This window comes from Colletotrichum lupini, chromosome 10, assembly GCF_023278565.1.
Source record: "Colletotrichum lupini chromosome 10, complete sequence".
Lineage (NCBI taxonomy): Eukaryota > Fungi > Ascomycota > Sordariomycetes > Glomerellales > Glomerellaceae > Colletotrichum > Colletotrichum lupini.
Window position 1 is genome coordinate 1911067 of NC_064673.1, and position 23177 is coordinate 1934243.

At 38.7% G+C, this 23177-nt stretch overlaps 5 protein-coding genes across 5 annotated transcripts; 1 reads left to right on the forward strand and 4 right to left on the reverse strand.

Moving 5' to 3' along the window:
- Positions 1-5795: 5795 nt before the first annotated feature.
- On the forward strand, positions 5796-6014 carry CLUP02_17737 (uncharacterized protein; the record flags this gene model as incomplete). Its single annotated transcript, XM_049296642.1, has 1 exon — positions 5796-6014. A coding segment is annotated over one exon (219 nt), but the record flags the coding sequence as incomplete, so codon positions are not given.
- Positions 6015-16537: 10523 nt separating this feature from the next.
- Positions 16538-16977, reverse strand: CLUP02_17738 (serine carboxypeptidase; the record flags this gene model as incomplete). Its single annotated transcript, XM_049296643.1, has 2 exons — positions 16538-16737; positions 16800-16977. The coding sequence occupies 2 exons, from the start codon at positions 16975-16977 to the stop codon at positions 16538-16540; spliced, it is 378 nt and encodes a 125-aa protein (XP_049137867.1).
- A 1668-nt stretch (positions 16978-18645) lies between these two features.
- On the reverse strand, positions 18646-18798 carry CLUP02_17739 (uncharacterized protein; the record flags this gene model as incomplete). The annotated part of the gene is made up of 1 exon (XM_049296644.1): positions 18646-18798. A coding segment is annotated over one exon (153 nt), but the record flags the coding sequence as incomplete, so codon positions are not given.
- A 1840-nt stretch (positions 18799-20638) lies between these two features.
- Positions 20639-21331, reverse strand: CLUP02_17740 (F-box domain-containing protein; the record flags this gene model as incomplete). The annotated part of the gene is made up of 2 exons (XM_049296645.1): positions 20639-20912; positions 21000-21331. The coding sequence occupies 2 exons, from the start codon at positions 21329-21331 to the stop codon at positions 20639-20641; spliced, it is 606 nt and encodes a 201-aa protein (XP_049137869.1).
- Positions 21332-22287: 956 nt separating this feature from the next.
- Positions 22288-22964, reverse strand: CLUP02_17741 (cytochrome P450; the record flags this gene model as incomplete). The annotated part of the gene is made up of 2 exons (XM_049296646.1): positions 22288-22899; positions 22953-22964. The coding sequence occupies 2 exons, from the start codon at positions 22962-22964 to the stop codon at positions 22288-22290; spliced, it is 624 nt and encodes a 207-aa protein (XP_049137870.1).
- Between the last annotated feature and the right edge of the window lie 213 nt (positions 22965-23177).

Below are 23177 nucleotides of genomic sequence, written 5' to 3' on the forward strand. Positions count from 1 at the left end.
TCGAGATCTATTAGATTAATAATAAAAATAACCTCGTAGACGCTTTTATAAAAGTAGTACTAAATAAGGGATTAGAGTAATTCGTAAGTAATAGAAAAGTTATTATATAAATAGAGGGATAGGTTATATAAAAAGAGTAAAGAAAAGGGGAAAAAGGAGACGACTTAGTAAACGGGCCCGAGGTCGAATTATACCTCTAATTATAATAGTTAAATCGATAAAAAAAAGAGAAAGTTAGTATCGGATTAGAAGTCTAATTCGACTGCGGTATATAGCCGACTACGCAGGGGCTAATTAGGGGCCCTATTTACGATTATCATAGCTAGCCTAACCTATAGTTAGAACCTCCTTTTTATAACTACGTAGATATTTATATAGTTTAATTAATCTCTTCGTTAACTACGGTTCGAACTAACTACCCTGTAATAGGGATACTAACAGTGCTAGACTTAAATCCGATTTAGCAATCCGACACTCTTAAAACTTCTGACTTTCCTAACTTTAAATAACTAGAATTATATTTATCGGCTAACTAAAACGTATTGCGAACACCGCATATATTATATAGGCCCAGCAAGTTTCATTTAGTATTGTGGGTTTAGAGCTCATTCTTCTTATATTTATTCTTTTTCTTAAATCCGAAAACACTAACATTCAAAACTATTAAAACTCTATATATACTATAACAATAGTCGCTCAAGCCATCGTAAATATTACTTAACCCCTAGCTATAGAAACCTCTAACCCCCTGCTCCTTACTAGTTGGGCGCCTAAAAGTTAACCCCTCCTAGGTTCTATAGATTGCGGGAATATTAAGACTATACCGTTACCCGTATCTCCTATAGGAGCTATTATATTAGGATCGATAGTAAAAGACGTATTCGTCGACTCGAAACCTTTATGCCTCCTAACTAATACTTCGATATTACGGAACGCTACGGCAGGGGTATCCTGTGCGAGGAAGTAGCCTAATATAGATATAGTAAGATATGTTAGGCCTCGCTCTAAGTATACCGTACCTATTATACTAGCGCTAGCTAGCGTCTCGGGGTTAGTATTAGTATAATAGGGCACATAGAGCGGTGCAGTAGGCTTCTTTTAAAAACCTATTTACCCTCCCTAGGTTAAGTTCTAGATCGTAAGAAGTATACTGTCGTTAATAAGTATAAAGTCCTTAGTACCGTGTGCGAGAATAATATTTCGTATCTTATTAATAACGTTAAGTAAGACCGGTTAACTTCCCGGCCCTTCGTTAATAGAGTTATTAGTTTTATTAAAGAACACGGGTGTCTCGGTATAAAAGACCTATTCCTTATCTAAGGGAGCATTAATAGCTTTTTTAACGTCTTCTCGGTTAAAGTAAACTAGTCCCGCCCCCTTTAGCTTATATATAGAGCCGTCGCTAAATCTAAGAGGGTCGTACTTTAACGAGTAGAGATTTGTAATAGAATAGACGCTAAAGCAGGGGGTAATCTCTATCGTAGCCTCTAGAATCATAGTCTAAGTATTACACTCTATCTTTACGTTACTATCCTTATCTAGGCCCGGCATTGTCGTAGGCTATTATCCGGTAGGAGGATAGACGAGCTATTTACGTATATAATCGGTATAGCTACACTTCTTATATATATCCTTTAGCGTCTACCTAAATATGTTATTAAAAGCGAAGACATGCTCCTATCGATTTACAAAGGGAACTATAAGAATCTCCTCCCCGATACTATCGACCGAGTACGTTCCGTTAAAGATTTATATACTAGCAATATTAAAGTAGTCCTTGTCATTGCTATTAACTATGGCGCGAGTAATATAGGGGTAGTATATGCCGCTATACGAGGATCCCGTAATATAGACCTTGTAGCCCTATATAGTAAAGGTATTTATAAAGTTACGCTAGAAGCTAAGGAACTAGCGGGCGATATCGAATTCGTCCTTAGTAATAGGTATACCCTACGAAAAGCCTATACCCATAGGCTAGTCTACTTAGACGACGTTAGTAATACGATGCTAACTCTATTTATTACGGATGGGCTTGAACATTCCCGGCTGCTAGAGTATTGGGCCGTTTTTAGAGAGGAGTTCCCTAGTAGATAAATAACTAGGCTGGCTATATAAGTTAGTTCTGTTCGAGTCTCGGTTATTATATAATATAGACTTATACTACCTGTCGGATTAGAAGTCTAATTCGACCGCGGTATATAGCCGACTGCGCAGGGGCTAATTAGGGGCCCTATTTACGATTATTATAGCTAGCCTAACCTACGGTTAGAACCTCCTTTTTATACCTACTACGTAAATATTTATATAGTTTAATTAATCTCTTCGTTAACTACGGTTCGAACTAACTACCCTATAATAAGGATACTAATACTAATTAGTAATTAAATTTTACTATCGTAGATTGGTAAAGTATCTTCTTACGTAGAAAAGACGACCTCTTAATACTATATAGGATAGGAGATTCGTACTAATTAACCTTATAGAAGTAAACGAAAAAGGGGGCGATTCTTAAATACTATACGGAATCGAATAATTATAGCCCTTTATTACTTACGAAAGGTCGATATTTACTACGTTAAACTACGTTAATTAACGGAACCGCTTAAGTAACTAGCCTTTTACTATTGCCCCGAGTAGCTTTTTTACTAAACGATTTTTTTATAGCCGGCCCGCGATTAAAAATTAATTAGTTAAATTAATAAAAGTACGGTATAAAAGAGCACTGCGTAATTAAAAAAGGGGATTTCTAAACGTAAATATTTTTACTTAGTAATAAAAGTAACCCTATAGGAGTTATTAAGCTAAGAGATCTACGGTATATAAGAAAGTCTACTATTATAAGGACCTTATAAGTACGACCTTAAGCCCGCGATCTAAATAACCTCTTCGTAGCTTTTTTAACTTCCCTCCGGGTATTACTTAGGAATATAATATAGGGGACGGTCTAACGAGGGAGGAGGGGATTTAGAAGTCTTAATAATATCGAGCTAAGAGTATTACGGATCTTAGAGATTAACTTAAGAAGAAGGCGGCTACCCTAAAGTAGTCCTATAACCTCTTATTAGAGTTATTATTAGCCTAAGAAAAGGCTAAAAAGACGAGGATCTGAGGGAAAAAAAAAAGAATCCTCTAAAAGGCCGCTAAAGGGCTTCTTTTTTATACTAGCTCCCGGTATAAAATTACTAATTTTAAGAAATTAACTAAAGAAGCTATTTAGAGATTATAAAGAGCACGAGGCTTAGGAAGCTAGAAATATACGGAATAGCGGAAATTAATAACTAGTAAAGATCCCGAGACTAATTACTATATCTTCTTATAGTAATATAAACGTCTACTACTATTATTATTAAAAAGAACTACTAAAACCTACCCTTTTTTACTAAATAAAAAGGAGGATCTTAGTAAGTATAATAGCTAGCGATCTAAAAAGGTAATAATAATTATTAAAAATAGTAAAAACGAGAGTAATAGCGAGACGGCGAGAAGAAGCGGGAATCTCTTAAACCCCGATAAATTCGTTAAGTAGTAAAAGTACGGATTTATTATAACTAGCGCGCGGATTAAATATATCCTTATTAAAATTAAATACGCTAGCGACTACTAATATAAGCATAAGCTAGAGCACGACCCTTAGTAAGTTAGGGTAAAAAAAAAGAGGACAAAACCCGATTTTAAATAAAATCCTAATCCCTTATAAATAGGTAAATATTAACCCGGATTATTAAGGGACGTAAATATATAAAATCGCAGATTAGCCTAATAGCGAGTAAATAGACGTAGTATTAATCTATTTAACTAAGGTCTATAAAAAAAAAGGGCTATAGGGGTAACCCCTATTTTATAAGATCGCAAACGACCTTAGCTACTAACTAAATAAATAGTTCGCGAGCGCAAGCCTAGGAATTATAAAAGTAATTAATAAATTCCTCTATGAGCAAGGGGTATTACTAACGCAATTATAATCGCAAGGGCTATATAAAATACTAATAGTAATAATTATAAAAAAGAAATTCGTATTATAAAACTAAGTATAGGTCGATAGAGCGTATAATCGCTTTAACGAATTTAGAAAAAGAGTAAACGACCCAGATTTCCTCCCTATAATTACTAACAGAAATCTATCGTTATAAAAGGATATACTAAGGTAAAATATAGTACTAGAAGTACGATAATCGATAATTCCGCCTATTTTAATTTATAACTCGTTATTACTATTAATACGAAATTCGGCGCCGATTAGTTAATAAAAAAGGAAGTAGACGACCTAAAGTTATTAATAGTACGTAGTAACGTAGGGATCGTATATAGATATTAAAAATCTAGTAGCAAATACGAGGTAATTCATAGACCTCAAAAAGATCTTTCTAAAAAAGAAATTATACTCTAGGGGGAAGTATAAGGTCTTATAAAAAACCCTAATAATATTTTACGATTACTATAAAAAAGTCGGAATTAGGGAACACTAATACTATTCGGTAATTAATATCGTACTCGTAAGTAAAGCCTCTAATTATTATTACAAAGCGGTGCGTAATCTCGATCGAAACGACTTTTTTAATATAATTAACGTAATCTAAAGCTACTTTAAGACTTACGATAGGAACCTAGAGCTCCTATCTAAGCTACGAGCGATTTCTTTTATATCTATAACTAAGATAATAGAAGGTAAATTGCGAATAGAGATTCTTAAAGAGCTTATTAATTAAATTAATAAGTTAGTAAAAACCTAGCTAAATAAGGGGATAAACGAGCGGAAAGTTAGATATTTTTATACTATAGTTTAGCGTATACTAGAGGTAAAAATTACCTTATACTAGGCACTTAAAGACTATAAGACGCTCTACTCGAGGCTAAGATCTAGCTTTAATATTAAAACGAAAATACTACGCTAAACCTACCTCTAAGTATATAATAGCCCTTATTAATAATATTAAGTCGATCGAACGTATACTAAAAAAGGAAAAGAGGCTAAATATAGTAATCGCTAGTAAGGAGGCCTAGATTCGTTAAATAGGTAAAGATTTAACTTACGGGTAGGGTAATAAAAGAAGTAATACTATATTTATAAAAAGGATAGATATTAGTTAAGTAATTACTTCGAGGAAGAGCGTATTAAATCGTACGAATAGTATAGAAAGTCGAGGGTAGTAAATAGTAAAACTAGCCCTCGTTGGTTTAATTAATTCCTCGTTATATATAAGGGTAGATCCGGGGGCACGGAACTTAATAATAATAGCTAAAGGAGCGGCCTAAAGCATATACCCCCTATAAGAGATTTAGAAAATAAAAAAGATCTTACCCCCTATACTAACGAATTAGATTACAACGAAATTAATAATATTAACTACTCTTTTTTCGTCCCGTTAGCCTTTAGAGAATATATAAAGCTAAACGAATAGAGGGTAGCGGAAGCTCTTAATAAGTAGGCTTTTATTTATAAATAATAAAGGAAGGTCCCTTAGATAACGGATATAAAAATAGCTAAAAGAGCGAATTTAATAAGGCTAAAGCCTATTCTCTTAATAATTAAAGAGAAGACGCTATCTCTCTTAATATCTAAAGAAAAAGAATATAGTACTAAGTAAATTTAGGGGTAGCTAGAGGGGTCCTTTTTATATTACTTAGATCCCTCGAATACTAAGCTCGTATAAGTATTCTACGCGAGCAAAAGGTATAGCTTAGACGATTTTTATAAAATTATTCTAAATATTAGGGTATCGTAATAGTTAACTAAAGGAAAAGGGCAATTCTAAGCGCTATAGAAAATTGCGTTAATAATACTTAATATATCGACGGCGAGTATTACGAGGATTAGTTTCGGCCTAAGTAAGGAAATCGTCGCCCTAGGTAAAGTAGAAGTAGAGATATACTTCAGAACGATAACTTTCTATATTTTACCCGTTAATATCCCATTTCTCTTATATCTAAAAAATATAGATCGACTAGGTATTATATTTAATAATACGAGGAATAGAATCTCTAGTAGTAAGTACTTCGAAATAGTCGAACGATAATAGGGGCATACGTTTATAAAGCTTATTAATAATACGAAGTCGATTAATTACCTAACGAAAAGTGAGCTTAGAAGACTATACTAGAGATTTGGGTACCCGTCGGTTACGAGTCTATATAACCTCTTAAAGTAATTAAGTAATAATAATATTAAAATAGGGGCGCTAGAGTAGTTAATAAAAGTATATTATTAATACTAAATAAATGCGCAGAGCCCACGCAAATTTAAGTTTAAATTACGTAATAAGCTTAACTTTAACTAAGAAATAGTCGTCGATATCTTTTACTTAAATAGTTAGCTAGTAATATATACAATCGACGTAACTATATCTTTCTAAGTAGGGTAATTCCTCCGGGATCTATAAGTAAAGATAGTATGGGCAGCCCTGCGAAAAAGCTAGATCGATATATACTAGGGACCGCTAGACGGTATTAGAACCGACGCTAGTACTAGCTTTAAATTAGTAAAATTTAAGGATAATACGACGGCTTACGGTATATAACTAAAAGTTATACCTATTAAAGCGCACTATAATATTAAAAAGGTAAAGAGGGCATATTAGTAATTAAAAAGGGCGTTTAGAATTATTAAAGAGGAAAATCCGGATTCTACTAATAACGAATACCTCTAAATAGTACTTAAATACTATAATAATACTATAGGGCCTAACGGACTTATACTAACGCTATTAGTATTTAGAATATATTTAAGAACGACCTTAGCCTCGCTACTATTACTAAGTATAAGCTAACGAGCCCGAGTAATTAAAAAAGTAATACGGGTACTACGCGAAGTAAATATAAAAAAGTAAGTTAACGAGGTAATTACTACGCACAATAGGCCCGATATAAAAGATAATTTAAATATATTACTAAATTTGGATATACGAGTATAGTGCGAAATTACCTAATAATAAACTAGGCTATATCAGTTAATTTCCGTTAACGAGCGCTCTTATATAGTTATAAAAGATCGCGACTAGCTACTCGAAGTATTAATTATAATAGTTAGACCGTACTATATAAATCCTAACGAGGTGATTTTTAACCTATAAGAAAAGAGAGAGCTAGGGGAAACTATATAAGCCGCGGTAGAGGCATAAGAAATTATCCTTAACGAAATCGTTGTAGTAGTACTAATAGACGACGAGGAAGAGGAAATTACTAAAAGGGCACTAATACTACCGGTAAGACGTTATAAAAGACTACGATAGTAAGCCCTAACGTGGCAATTTATTACTAACGACGAGGTAATTAATACTTTTTATATAATAAAAAAGAAAGCTAATTTCGGGCTAGCGGTTAAACTACGCAAAGAAGGCGTAATTATAATTACTAAAAAGCCGTATAAGGGATTAGATCTTATCGAAGTAAATACTCTTTATAATCGAGGGGTCTATCGATTTATCCTATACGACCTAAAAAAATATATAAACCTCTACATATTTAAATTATAAATAGTTCGTAAGATTAAAGGGAAAGGAACACCCTAGCCGTACGAAAAGTCTAAATACGTAATTTAGGAGTACGGCGACGTTAAAAAAGCGACGCTACTTATATAATCGCCTACTATATAGCGCTATAACTAACTATTAATAATAATACTAATAGTATTACTATAGAAAAAGGGATACGAGATTTAGAGCCGTAATATTACCTAGGCCTATACTTAATCGGCTATAGGGCTTATAAAGAAAATCCTAGCCTATCTACTAAAGGAAATAGCTAGTAAGTACCTAGAAAGTACGATTATTAAAGTACTTAAGCTACTATATAGGCTCGCAGAATCGGGCACCTATTAGTGGGCTACTTATTACGATTTTTATATTAATTAACTATTAATAGTTACCTCTACGTACGACCCGTACTTACTAGTCGCGGAGTACGAAGGTAATTAATTTAGGATCGTTAAAATATAAACTAACGATATATTAGGCCTATTTAATATTAACTTTATAAAAAAGGAGGATAAGGAGCTCTAAAAAGCGGGCTTCGTAGCGAAGCTAAAAGAGGTCCTTATAATAAATATCCCCTTAGTATTTAATAATAGGATTCTTATAATTAAAAAGGAAACCGTCGTTTTTTAATAAAAGGGGTAGGGCGAGAAGATTAACCTCGTTAATCTAAATATAATTAATATTAAGAAGTAGTATAAGGCTAAGCTCGCGCGAGGGGTATATATTACGAGTATTTATTAGCCCGAGGCGACTTTTAATTATATTAAAGTAATATAAGCTATAGATCTAACTAAACGAGACGTCGAGGTACTTAATAAGTAGCTTAAGTAGTAATAAATAAATCTCGATCGAGGTCTCGTTTACTACCTAATCGACCTTATAACTAATAAGCTCTATGTCTTCGTTAATAGGTTATTGTCAGGCCTCGCCGGTCAGGCCTCGTCGGTTAAGGGATAGCTTAGGGGGGCATAAAGAGGGGGACCAAGTAATAAAGGAGTAGCTCAGGTATATATAGAGCGCTAGTAATATACCTCGAGGGAAGGGCAGATTTTAGTAATTCCTCTTTTAAACCCTAATAGCAGTTAGCCTCTATAAGCTTCTTCCCTATGTCATATACCTATTAATAATTTAAAATCTCTATTTACGAAGGGGACTAGGCTAGAAGCTTAAAATACTAGTAAGAACGAGACGTAGCGAGAGAGCGCAGTCGGCGCTACGATAATAAAAAGAAGACGACTCTTTTCTATTAAACCCCCTAGAGTCGCCTCCTCCCTAATAAACGATATAAGAACGAAGCGTAGTAGAACTATTAATATAGCGGTAATATAGAAGGACCGCATCGCTAGGAATATTAACGAATTTTAAATAAAATAGTAAACCTCCTACCCTTACTCACTAATACCTAAACCGAACGATAAGCAATAGGCTAGTAGAACTATAAAAATAAGAACGATAATTAGAAAAAGAAATCCTTATCGTAACGTATAAAAAGCACCTACGTAAAAAATAAGTAAATTTAGAACGCCTATAAAGCTCCTCGGATAGCCCGGCCCCCGCGCTAAGGGCTACGGTCTTAGCTATAATAGCCTCGGACGTTAGCTTCGACGTAAATAAAAACGTAAACCCCCGGACTAAGGATAGTTTAATAAGCGAAGCCGTACCTAAAGCGCCGCTCGAGCGATAATAAAGCGACGAGTTCGTACTACCTAAGCCCCTATTTACTAGCTCCCTCCTAACTTAAATAAGCGCCGTAAGCAGAACGTCTACGTTTAGACCGCTATCCCTCCCTAACCTATTATACGCTAATAAATTAGCACGGGATCTATAAAGCTTCTTCTTTAACTATTACTATTACTTCGACCTATAGGCTTAATAAATAAGAACAGACTATAATAAAGTAGTATATACGGTTAGCTACCTAAGCAGCGGCATAAAAACCTCCTAGATATACTATATTTTTAACTACTAAAAGACCCCCGGTTTTATAATAAACTAGGTTATATAAGAAGAACTAAAGACCTTCTTATAAAATAACCTATCCAATCCCGCTAGCTAAGGAATAGTAGCGAGTATATAACTAAATAGCGTCTCGTAAGGTTAAAAAAAAAAAGTTAACGAGTTCGTTAGCCGCATTAATAAGCTCGAGATAGAATTAAAATATATCCTAATAAAAAAACAGAAGATCTCTACGCTAATAAATAAGTTACGGCCCGAACTATGCCTCGTAATAATATCGCAAATAGAACTTCCGCGGACTTACCTATAGCTAGTATCACTAATAAGACGTATCAAATAATCCTCGCTATTAATAAGGAGCCTACGAACGTCCCCTAGGCAATATTCTAACTTAAACTCGAACGAGCTAATAAAAAAATACCGGGGCGCTAATAAGTTAAATATATAAAGAACACGCCGCAACTTACCTAATAAGAATACTACGTACTATAATTATAAAAAAACTAGCTATATCGCAAGGGATTACCCACGACCGCGGGAGCAGCATTAATAGTACTATAACTATAATAAAACCGGGCACCTCGCTAATAGCTACCCGAGCGTTATATACCGCAAATATAACTAAAAAGGGCATAAGGCCGCTAGCTATCGATTAAACCTCGCCCTAACTAAGTAGCGCGGACTAGTAACGAGCTCGAATACTATCCTAATAAAAAGAGTAGCTAGCGATTAATAAGGGTAGCGCTTAGACATCCCGACCTATATATACCTAAACTGCGCATAAGAGAAGCTAAGCGCCCTTATCGATTCAAGAATAAAAAGGAACATAATTAGCATCGGGCTACTTAATAACTTCAACGCTAATCTATAAATTTACCCATCGCCGTAACTAATAAACGTCGAGGGTAAATAAATAGAGACGCTAAGAAGCTACTACCTACGGCTTCGAATTACCAATAATAACTACGTAACGGAGACATAGCTATATCGCTTCGTAATAACTAACATTACAGTACCTACGCTTATCCTCAGTTTCCCCTAGCTAGAGGATATCGACCCGCTAATTAGTTAAAAACAAAAAAAGTAGCAATATCTAATTTATAAACAATATATCCGCTTAGACGCCCTAAAAAAGGGGCTACTAAATAACTTAGTTTTAATAACACTTACGCATATCGTAATTAACCTAGCTATAAATAGCAACGCAGTACTAGCGAGCGTAGCCAAGGACTAAAAGCTACGTTACTAAGACTTTAATAACTTATTCTTAAAAAAGAAGGCTATCTTACTACTAAATAGAGCACCGCACGACTACTATATCGAGCTAAATAATACGGCGCCTATCCCCTAAGGACCTATTTACCCACTATCGAACTATAAGCTCGAGATCCTACGTAACTATTTAATAAAAACAGAGGCTAGGGGCTAAATACGCCCCTCTATAAGCCCAGTAGGAGCACCTATCCTCTTTATACCTAAAAAAGGAGGAGAGCTACGACTTTACGTTAACTATAGAGCGATTAATAAAATTATATAAAAAAATAGAACGCCGCTACCGCTAATTAAAAAGATACTAAATAAACTATCTAATACCTCTATCTTTACAAAGCTAGACCTTAAAAACGCGTACTACTATATACGTATAGCCGAGGGCAATAAGTAAAAAACGGCTTTTCATACTAAATACGGGTAGTTTAAGTACCTAGTCATACTTTTTAAACTAACTAACGCGCCCGCAACTTTCTAAGCGCATATTAATAACGTTCTAAGCGGCCTAGTTAATACCGTCTATATCGTATACTTAGATAATATCCTAATATATAATAACAACTACATAGTATATAAAAAGTACGTACGCAGCGTACTATAAAAACTACGGTAATAGAACTTATATCTAAACGGTAGTAAATACGAGTTTTATATATTACGTATAGGATTCTTAGGGTATATCGTATCTAATAAAGGTATAAAAATAGAACCCGCGCGTACCGAAGCTATAGTAAATTAGCTACTTCCGAGGAGCGTTAAAGATATATAGACGTTCCTTAGATTTATAAGGTTCTACCGCAAATTTATTAGTAACTACGCTAAGATAACGGCACCTCTAACAGACTTATTAAAAAAAGCAAAACCGGGATAATTAGAGCTACTAATACTAGCTATAGAGTCGTTTAAAAAGTTATTAATAATATTTACTAACGCGCTAATACTATGATATTTCGACCCTACCTTACCTACACGGTTATAAATAAACGCTTCGGCTCGAGCTATCGGCTTAGTAATTACGTAATTATTTAAGGGTAATTAGTACCTAATTACTTATAGGTTAAGGAAATTAACGGATACGGAGAGCCGCTACGGTATAAGAGACGCGGAGCTATTAGCTATTATAGACGCACTAAAGAACTAATAACACTACCTCGCTTATAGCTAAGATTAGGTCGTAGTATTTATAAATTATTTTAACTTATAGTTCCTAGATATAAAAAAGAGACTAAACGGGAAATAGCTACGCTAGCTAAACGAACTCGTAGCGTTTAATATCGAGATTAGGTTTAAGCCGGGTATAAAGAACCTAGCGGATAGACTATTACAAAGACCTAACTACGGTAAAAGTAGTAATAATAGCGGAGCAGAGGAGCTATTATTAAAAATAAGGGAAGACCTCTATAACGCTAAAAATATATAAGAGCCCCTTAGAGTTACGGTAATAAAGTATACGAAAACGAGCCGCGGGAGCGGCTCCTAAGTAAAAGGGATAATAAGTATTCTAAAAGCGGAACTAATAATAATACGGAGAAGTAAGCAAAAGAGGTTAGGAACTCTAGCTCGAGGGAACTCCGAGGAACACCTCGAGAGGCATAACGGGGCTACGAGCCTAGGGCGTTAGAGTTGCGGCATAGTACTTAGAGAGCTACTTAAGCTTACCGCTAGAACTATAAATCGCAAGCTACTCGTTCCACGGGACTCTAATATAATAAGAGCACCCGAAATAGCATTTAGCAAGGAGGGGTTACTAATAATAGGTCGACTACGGGCTACTTAATAAAAGGACGCTTTTATAAGGGATAGGTAGTAAACTAAAAAAAACCGACGGCCTCGCTTAGCTAGGAAGAAGTAATAATAGAGCTAGGTATACGACTCTAAAGGGCTACTATACTACGGTAGCCGTGCCTACGTACCGCTATATAAAGGGCTAAAGAAGGAGGTTATCGAAGCATATTACGATACGCCCACGGCGGGATATTATAATATAAAGCGGATAATAGCGTTATTAAAACGCTACTATTACTAGGATAGAGTAAATAGGGATATAAAAAGTTATATTAATATTTATATAGTATACTAGCGGACGAAGCCTCGTTACTATAAGCCGTATAGCTTACTACGCCCCCTACTTACCCTAGTTAGGCTATAATAGAAGATATTACTAGATTTTATTACGGGCTTATTTATATTAACTACGCTAATCGGGAGGCGCCCCTACGACGCGGTACTCGTCGTAGTAAACCGATTTACGAAGTATAGCGTTTATATTATTACGAGGACGACCTTTATAGCCTAGGGATTCGCAGACCTCCTATTCGCAAAGATCTTTACTAAGTTTAGAATACTTAAAGGGATCGTCTCTAATAGGGGGTCGTTATTTATAAATAAGTTTTAGACTTATCTTTACTACCTTTTAATAATAAAGAAGTATTTTAGTACCGCGTTCTACCTATAAACGGACGGTTAAATAGAACGGTAGAACTAATACTTAGAGTAGTACTTTTACTACTTCTATACCTAGGACTAATCGGATTAGGCGTAGCGTCTTTACCTAGCCGAGTTTATATATAATAACGCCTAATACTTAGTAATCCGTAAAGCGCCTACTAAGGCCCTACTTAGGTTCCTACTTACGTACCCTATATCGATCTTAACGGGGACTCGAGACGGTATATAGAATATCTTAGCTAAGGAGCGTGCGGCCCGACTACGAGCTAACTAAAAAGCTTTACGACCCCTTATATAAAAAGCACGCGAGACGTATAAGTAATAAGCTAATAAAGCTAGGATAGATATATTATATAAAGTAGGTAACTAAGTACTATTATTAAAAAAGAATATTAGGAAGCAGCGTCCTAGTTAGAAGTTAGCTAATAAGTATCTAGGCCCATTCGAAGTTAAATTAATAATCGGAACGGCGGGGGTCGCTTACTAACTAAACATACTAACGTAATATAAAATATATAATATATTCTATATATCCTTACTTAAGCCGTATCGATACTGCGAGGAAGCCCCTCGAAAGCCCTTACTTATTAGGGATATAAATAAAGAGCTACTTTATGAAGTAAAAGATATTATATAATATAGAGGGCCGAAAAAGAGGTAATAATACCTAATCCGGTAAAAGGGATATAATAGCGACGAAGATACGTAAGAGCTAGCTAGGCATATCGAAAACGTAGCGTTAATTAGTATATATAAAGAACGAGTTTTAATTAGGCAGCGCGCCCTAGCTCCTAAAGAGCTTAATAATATAGCGAACTAGTTACTAATAACGAAAAAAAGGGGCTACGTAGCTATAACTAAATAGCGTAAACGCGCTAATTACTAACCGTTTCCCTAATCCTTACGACGCATAAAAGGACCGCCCTTATTTATAAAGGGACCGCCCTTATATATAAAAGGGCCGCCTTAGCTATTATCCTAGGGGTCGTTATAAAAGAAATAATCTCCCTACTATTAGCAAATCTATAAATAATTAGCTACGAATACGGAGCATAGGCAGGGCGACTATATACTAATTAGAATATTATTAGAGCGGCGCACTTCGTTATAAATAATACGAAGTAGCGCGATTATAGCGTCGTTATAAAATAAAAACGTAGCGCGAGAGGAGCTCGTAACTACTTTATTATCGTCACTATTAATAACGGGGGTCGAGCGGGCCTCTTTACTAGCACGCTTAAGCGCTCTCTACGCATTACTAATAGCGATTCAGTAAGTTTACTAAAGCTATAAAGTAATATTAGCGACCCGAGTAGTAGTAATAATAAAGCAATAATAGAGCGATAAACCTCCGAATTATAAACGTTACCGTTAGAAGTAAGTGCAGTACTTTAAAGGGTTCGTATTACAAATTCCGCAAACTTAGGGACCTAAAACGCTATTAATATAATATTTAAAAAAAGCGACGGAATAGTAATAGTACTAAGCGCTTACCGTATCCTTATAAAAATAGTTCTACGCGGTATATTTAATATAACGCACGCTAGATCTTAAAAAAGTATTAAATAAAAGAGCGAACTAGGGGCTATAAATTACCGACCTAGCTAATTATAATACTTAGCTTTTAGATTAAGCGCCTTGCGCGCAACGTAAGTAGGGTAGGGGAGCGGGCGTACTTAGCCAACCCCGATCTTCTTAGCGTTCGCCTTCTTCTTCTTTTTAATAAGAGTTTATAATAATTAGTATAAGTAGCGTATAAGTAGTAATATACGTACGAGGTTAGGATAAGTAAAAGGGATATTGGGCTTTTTAAATAGACCGCTACCGCGGCCGCTACTAAGCGCACCCGTAGCGCTAACGACCGTTTTATTATTAATAATAGCGACGCCGTAATTAAGGGCTATAGTTATACTAAAACGAGTTAATAATAACTACGGAACGACTCCAGAAGAGACTTACTTAAGCACGGGGAGTATACGAGAATAGAGATCTAGGAGATATTCGTTAATTATAATATTTACGTAATAAAGGAGTAGCGTAAACACTAATAAAAACAAGAGACTATATATAAAAAGGATAACTACGGATAAAAAAAAGAGAAAAGGAATTCGGAATTATAGTAGCTTAAAAAGGGGTTAATATTAGTAAATAAAAGTAGGGCAACGACCGCCTAGGTACCGGTAGTCATAAGGACGGCCTATAAGTAGGAGCGACCCGGGTATAGAATTATAGGGCTATTATTTAGAATAAGGGGTCTATACTCGGGCCGACGGGCGCCGCCTATACCCGCCCTCGTACCGTATATCTAAGGACCTCCTAAGTAAGGGATTAACGTAGCGTACGCGAACCGCAAGCGGGCTTCGGGACGAAGCCCAGGGGAGGGAGTACCCTATTAGGCCTCGCCGGTTAGGCCTCGTTAGTTAAGGGATAGCTTAAGGGGGTATAAAGAGGGGGACTAAGTAATAAAGGAGTAGCTTAGGCATATATAGAGCGCTAGTAGTACACCTCGAGGGAAGGGCAGATTTTAATAATTCCTCTTTTAGACCCTAATAGTAATTAGCCTCTATAAGCTTCTTCCCTATATCGTACACCTATTAATAATTATTTACGAATAATAACGACCTTACTTCGCAATTAGGGTATATTATTATCCTAGCTAATAAGAGTATAAGCGAGAGTAAATTTATTATATATAGTAATATAATCTACTACTCGTTAACTAAAAATAAGTAAATAACGAGAAGTATACTAGTATTAGAGGTTTATAATATAATTAATAGTATTAACCTCTCTTACGCAATTTTAATAACGTTAAAAAAGATTACCGATCGAATTAGCTTTTTACCTATTTTAATAGTTATCTATACTAATTCCTACTCGCTATATAAATACCTTATTAAATTAAGAACGATAAAAGAAAAGAGGCTTATAATTAATATTATAGCCCTTAGGTAATCGTACAAAAGGCGCGAGATACTCGAGATTCGTTAGATTAATAATAAAAATAACCTCGCAAACGCTTTTATAAAAGTAGTACTAAATAAGGGATTAAAGTAATTCGTAAGTAATAAAAAAGTTATTATACGAATAGAGGGATAGGTTATATAAAAAGAGTAAAAAAAAGGGGGAAAAGGAGACGACTTAGTAAACGGGCCCGAGGTCGAATTATACCTCTAACTATAGTAGTTAAATTAATAAAAAAAAGAGAAAGTTAGTATTAGATTAAAAGTTTAATTTAACCGCGGCATATAGCCGACTACGTAGGGGCTAATTAGGGGCCCTATTTACGATTATCGTAGCTAGCCTAACTTACGGTTAGAACCTCCTTTTTATACCTACTACGCAAATATTTATATAGTTCAATTAATCCCTTCGTTAACTACGGTTCGAACTAACTACCCTGTAATAGGGATACCAACACCACCAGTCAGCCAGATCATAATCTCTTTGTCGGCGGCTTGACTCTCGGATGGAAAAAACCAGAAGTACAGCTTCCCGGCTGTGTCATTGTTCTTGTCAATGTTGAGTAATCCTGCATAAGACTCGCCGACGTCGAAGTCAACTTCGGGAATCTTTGTTCCATTGACGACAAACTCTAAGAGCAGAATTGTTAGATAACAGACCACGTCGAACAGTGAGTGACATTTATCAACGCACTCTTAGTCTTGTCTGTGAGGAACTTAGGTTCCCCTTGAGCCTTGTTCACGACATTTTGCTGGAAGTCGGCCTTTGCGTTTGAGTACTTGGGCTGGTTCAACGATGGTTTGTACTGTTTCAAGTTCAATGTCGCAGAAACAGCCACAGGAAGCAGCAAAGCCGCACGGAGCCAGTGCATATTGAGATATATCGGGAGGGCGGAAATTAAGGGTTCGTCGATACCCTTCTTAGCTTGTCGTTGATGATTACAGCATCACCCTCGACAAGTCTAACGGTCAAGCAGGTTGTGCAAGATGTGGGGAAAGGCCAGGCGGCTCTGCACCGGACTTTAAAGGAAGAGAAACAAAGAGGTGCCACCATTTAAGCATTCCTCGGAAAGGCGCGATGCGTGTTTCAAGATGGGTCCTGTTGGAGGGGATTAAGCTTGGACGCTGATCCCGATGAAGGGAAACGCACATCAGTGTCACCTCAACTCGGTTTCGCCCGAGCTTAATTCACTTGGCAACGGGCCGCTAGGTTTGGGGAGAGCTAGTCGAAATTTGGAAATAACGAGGAGGTTCTGGAGCTTGAAAGGCTATAAGGATGGGAGACCCTTGATGTATGACCGGTGAATCGGCTTGATTAGATGGTTGTCTCTGCTGGAGGGTGATACAAGGTGCACACAGATTAGCTTCTCTGTTTATCAAACCTGAACCGCTTCGATAGACGGCAGACGCCGACTTTCGCCTGAATTGGATATACCACTTTCGAAATGTCTTCACTAAAGTACAGGCTGGTCTTGAGACTCGTTAATCTTTTAGCCAGAGACGCGTTAGCTGGATCGCATGCTATTCAATCAATGAGCCACTCTTTGGGGCGGTAGAGCTCAGTCCAATTTTGCGGATTGTCCACGAAGAGATCGGCCAATTGATCATCCCGTCGGGAACTAAGAAAACCTACGTAAACCCAATATTGACCTTGTGGTTCTGTCACACCTGCCCGGTGACGGAAAGTAAACCAGTCGGCCTAATATAGCATCTCTTTCCTCTGAAGTCGGCCTTTTCAAATTCGTACTAGTTTCCACGCTTCTCATGAGCTTATTCTCGCCTTGCCATTCGTAGATCCCCCGCTTGCGGCCATGCCGTGTTACAATCTTTGCCTGGCGACGGATCAAGGTTCATCGCCAGTCTTAGATCAAATGCCCTGCAATAAGATGCCATAGTCATCGGCTTGGGTGGTGCTGAAGAGCGTATAGGTGTCTATAGTTCTATTGACTTTCTTTGACTCCTCGAAATAGACACCTGATTCCGCTCATTTTAGGAAGTCCTTAGTAATCTTGCCTTACTTGTCCGCTGTCTTGAGTGGATCGAAGGTTCCTCCCGGACTTCACTTTTGGACTGGAATTCATCGTCACTACACATTTCTATAGATGATACATATGAGATTCTCGCCTGCCCCTGCTGGCAATTGCAACATCCAATTCCATGTAACTTAAGAGATACGTTTGTGGGGGTTGTGAGGTGCAGGTCGGCGCACAGCAGCGGGGGAGGTTTGCTTGAGGCTAGTGTGTCACGAAAGTCGACATGGAACATCTGGCACTACGCTTCGATAACAAGAGGATGGACATGGGACTACCCGTGTTTATCGGAGAGATATCATACCGACTTCAGAGCAAGAATTGGAGGCAGGGCCAACGGTTCATATAATCATCTCGGAAGGGCAAGCAAACAACGTCGTCTGATTGGCAGCGCTTATACCCATTCAAATCAATCAAACAAATAAGTCAAACAAACAGTCAAATATAGGAATTTCAGTAAGTCAAACAATCAAATATTCTAGCCCATATATTTAGTATATTTGATCAAATCTAGAATCTAAGGGTGGGCCCGAATATACCAATAATATACCGAGAAAATACGGTAAAAAAGGGGCCGCCCGGACCCGGATTCGAACACCGGACCTCCGATATTAAAGTGGGCCCGCCGAAAAATTTCGGCGGCTCCGGCGCAGAATCCACTGCACCATTTACACCTCTAAACGGGCTATAGAAAATTCTAGCAAATTAATCAAATATTCATCAAATAAGTCAAATAATCAAATATAGCGCGAGAAATCAGCCAAACAATCAAATATGAGGTTCATATTTGATTTGTTTGTATGGGTATAAGCGCTGCTGATTGGGCTCTGGCCAACCAGGCAAGATGCCAAAGTCTAGTCGCCTCATGCACGCGTCGCCAGAGACAGATTCCACAAACATACATGTGGAGTTTGAAACTTCCAGGACCATCGTAAGGGCTGAAGATTGCAATCTATCGATACCTGTCACTGATTCGTTCGCGAGCAATCGTACTTTGTTAGCGAAACATGGTCGATAGCTGGTACGATCTCCTCACGCTATGACTATGCCTCGATCCTCTGACTCAATCCCAGAATTTGATCTTTTATCTGTTCTATCGAGATCATGGCGTATCCTGCAACAAATAACAAGCTCCGTGTTGGCCCATTTTGAGCCCTGCTTTCGCGCAGATCTGCACACCAACTAGTCAGTCTGGGAATCTCTCTACAGTGCTTAAATTCGTCAATTGTAAAGATTTTCAGCATAACTTATGACAATAGACGGGTAAATAGCATCAGTGGCACTTAGTGTTGGTGTCGGTAGTCTTGGGTATTTTTCCTGCAAGTGTAGCAGGTCTTGCACTGGCCAGCGTGTCTACAGAGATCTCAGTTCAGGTAGATGAGCTGAGAAAGACTGATTGGAAGGACCAACAGAATCATAGTGTTAGTGAAAAGAAGTTTCTTCAATAAGACAAGTAGCCTTCTGGTTTTGGCAACCAGTCTTCCGTCTTACTTTTCCGGATTGAAACCCACACAAAAGATACCAACTTGATCAACAAAAGGGCTCTTATCCTTAAGAGTTCAGCTGTATGACTGCAGAAAAGATACAAGATGGCGATGGTATGGCCGGATCTGAGGGAGTTGTCAGTGTTGTTTTTAACTGAACCTTTGATAAACTGCATATCTCGTGGCCTTCACTGTCGCAGAATGTGAGCCGAGTGTTGCTCTCGTCGACAAAGATGGTTTGGATCTCGGTTAGCATGCACTGGTGATTTTAAATGTTGGGAGAGCGTGAAGACAGCTCTTCAAGGCCTGGGAAGGCGCTCTTGAATATGAAGTTGGCAACTTTTGGCATTCCGTTTCGAATGGTGCGCTCGTTTGAATGCTATATGGACATGTTTTGCTTGAGACCCTCCTCGAGTATCAAGTCTTTGGTGAGAGTGACGCCTACGAAGGCAAAGCATGGATCACACGTCAGATTCCCGGACTTAGTACTCTGGGCATGGCTGGGCGTATTGATCCACAGAAAACCTCATGCCAAGCCATTAATTATTTTGAAAACAATACCAAAAGCTAAATCGTACGCCGCCGACATGATGTTAAAATTTCTACCTCAAAGAGACTGGCCCGAGAACTCTTTGTCAGGCTGAAAGCATTCTCCAGAGAGAATTCTTTCTTATGTGAGCCTTCAAAGCATGATGCCTTCATACACGCATATTATCTACCTCTCAACTGAGATGGGCGTGTTGTGTTTTTGTTTGAAGTCGTCTATGAGTCTCAAATGTCTCTGATATCAAACAAGAGTAAAATTGCCGTCGGCCTGTCACCAACATGTAATGGTATTCCCGAACCCTTTTCGGTAGAGTTTGGGTATCCCTAATGATAGCACGCACATTCATTCAGGCGGTTCCAACGTAGGGGACAGACCTTCTCGTAGGTATTAGACATTATTGACAAGCTATATAAGTGGAAATGTACTTGGAATAGAACCGAACCAGACACGTTCTTTGTCCTCAGCCAGTATGTCATCGCGTCATTGAGTCTGTGAAAGAAGAAGAGACTCTGTATGCACTCGCGGCCCACGTGGCGAACTCTGCCATCCAAAGCCAACAGAAAGCAATCGGTATCAGGGCAATCAACACCCACCATAACTCTACGGTCAGCCGTCGCCTCAACCAGCGTGAACACCTCGCGCCAATCTTTCGTCGATGAGAGCATACGGAAGTGCCATAAACTAGGCAGCCAAGTCCCGGCCTTGACTCGCACTCCATGTGTTCACGTCGCCTTTGCATCAGAAGCCTGGTCCAAAGGTTAGATAGAAGTAGCAGGTACGAGACGATGAAAGGCAAAGAAGTAATATCAGGATAGAATTCTGGAACAACATACGGGACACTGCCTCTACAGAAGCGTAGGTCGCTGCCAAGGTCACACCGTTTATCGTTTGGACACTCAAGATGAAGCATGCGGCGCTCCATCAGCCACTCAACCTTGAGTCGTACGCCCGTGTCAACGAGGTAGTAGAAGTAGCTGCTGGTGTGTTTCAGTGAGAGGGCGTCGGGGTAGATGAGTTGCTTGGAAATGAGAAGGTGGATTTCTGCGGGCAGATCTGTGAAACCGGCGAGCTGGGTGCGGTCGGAGGCCTCCTTGTCGGCAGACCGGAGCGACCTTTCTGCTGCCGGCGCCGGAGTGGGTCGTTTACGGGCGCGGATGGGTTCCATTGTCGCGGGATTGCGATAGGCTAGCTGCGGATTCGACGTTGGCAGATACGGATGCGGGAGGAGTCACCAGAGTTCTTCGTTGTATTTGTTTTGCGTATTTCTTACGTTCAAAAGATAGGAAGGCTGTGCGTCAAATGATGATTTTTGGGGAGGAGGATTAGAAGGCAACCTATATAGCAACAGAAATCCTGCTGCCTCCGAGTGAGTGTTTATGGGGACTTTGAGGCGTGGCATGTTCCTAGCGTGTCAGACACGAAGTTTCAGTCCGTCCGTCACCAGGAATACGTTGCACTGTCAGCTAGGCAGATACCGACTGTGGCTGGTTTCAGGAACCACTTTGCCAAATACAGGGCGCTTAACGTGGCTGATTTCAACACTGTAGCATTCCCTAGGTTGCCGCGGTGCGCCTCGTTGCGCCTCATTGGAGTCCCGACAAGTTAGCTTTATCGCTGCTTTTGTCCGCTGGGACTTCTGTACTAACAGTTTCGTACGGCGAGACAGCTGCTTCTTGTTAAGGTCGGCATCTGAGGGGCGTTCAGATACTGCTTTTAAGAGTGTTATTCTTACTGAAAACATGGGCGGCTCAGGCTTCCCATGTCAATTAGGCGATCTAGTTCCTGAATGCAAGAGAGACAAGGAACGGATTCTCTCAACGGCTTGATCCACAGGCATGCATTATGCATCATGTCGAGGAGGATCAATTCATGGACAAACGCGTCTTTGCTGCGATTATCTAGACTCCAGAGCGAAAAGCGGCGGTTTTCATAGGAGTTCGCACTGCATGCTCACCTGACTCATTTCCCTTCTACTGCAAGAAACTGTGTGCTTTAATACGACTGCTTTGTAGTAGGTGATGTTGAGCTGCGACTTCCAATTCGACTCGAAAAAGTACAAATCCTGCTCCTCTATGCCAACCCTGACGCCAATGCAACGCTCTCGCTTCTCCCTATGGCTAACTACAGAATCTCCAAATCCACAAAGCACTGCTTCGGCTTTCGCGTCAATGTTTCAATGTCATCATAGTCGGATAGACTCTCATCGCAAGTCCGGAAATCAAACGACCACACTAGCAGAGTCACCAAAAGCCTAAGTTCCAGATATGCCAACTTGCGACCGAAACAGCCTCGAAGACCAAGACCAAACGGCAAAGTCGGCCCAGCCAACGCGTCGAAGACCACCTCACCGTTCTCGTTCTTTGTGAGCCAGCGCTCAGGGCGGAAATCGTCCATGCCGTCAGAGCCCCACACCCGCAAGCCGCGCTCCTCTGCTGCCATCCGAGACGAAGCGCTGCGCAGTTTCTCGTCGACTTCGAAACCTGGTTCTGTGAAACTGGGACCACGGTTGGGAATGAAGACGGAAGTGCCTTTGGGAATATGGTGTCCCAGGATGATTGTGTCCTCCTTGGCTTGTCTCTCCTGACCGATAGCGGTGTGCGAAAGTCGGAGCATTTCTTCAACAACGGCATCCAAGTAAGGTATGCTAGCTCCTGTTATCTCCTCGTGAGATGGGAGGCGGTCATCGCTAATGGCGTTTGGGTGAGCAACACGAAGGCTCTCGCGAAGCTGTTGCTAACAAGCAGGGTTATCGCTCAGAAACTTCACTCCCCAGCAAAGGGTTGTACTCGTGGTATCATGTCCTGCTACGACGAAACCAAGCAACTACATCAAAAGTCGTCGGTCAGTTCTATGTCAGGCCTCGCCGGTTAGGCCTCGTTAGTTAAGGGATAGCTTAGGGGGTATAAAGAGGAGGACTAAGTAATAAAAGAGTAGCTTAGGTATATATAGAGCGCTAGTAGTATACCTTAAGGGAAGGGTAGATTTTAATAATTTATTTTTTAAACCTTAAT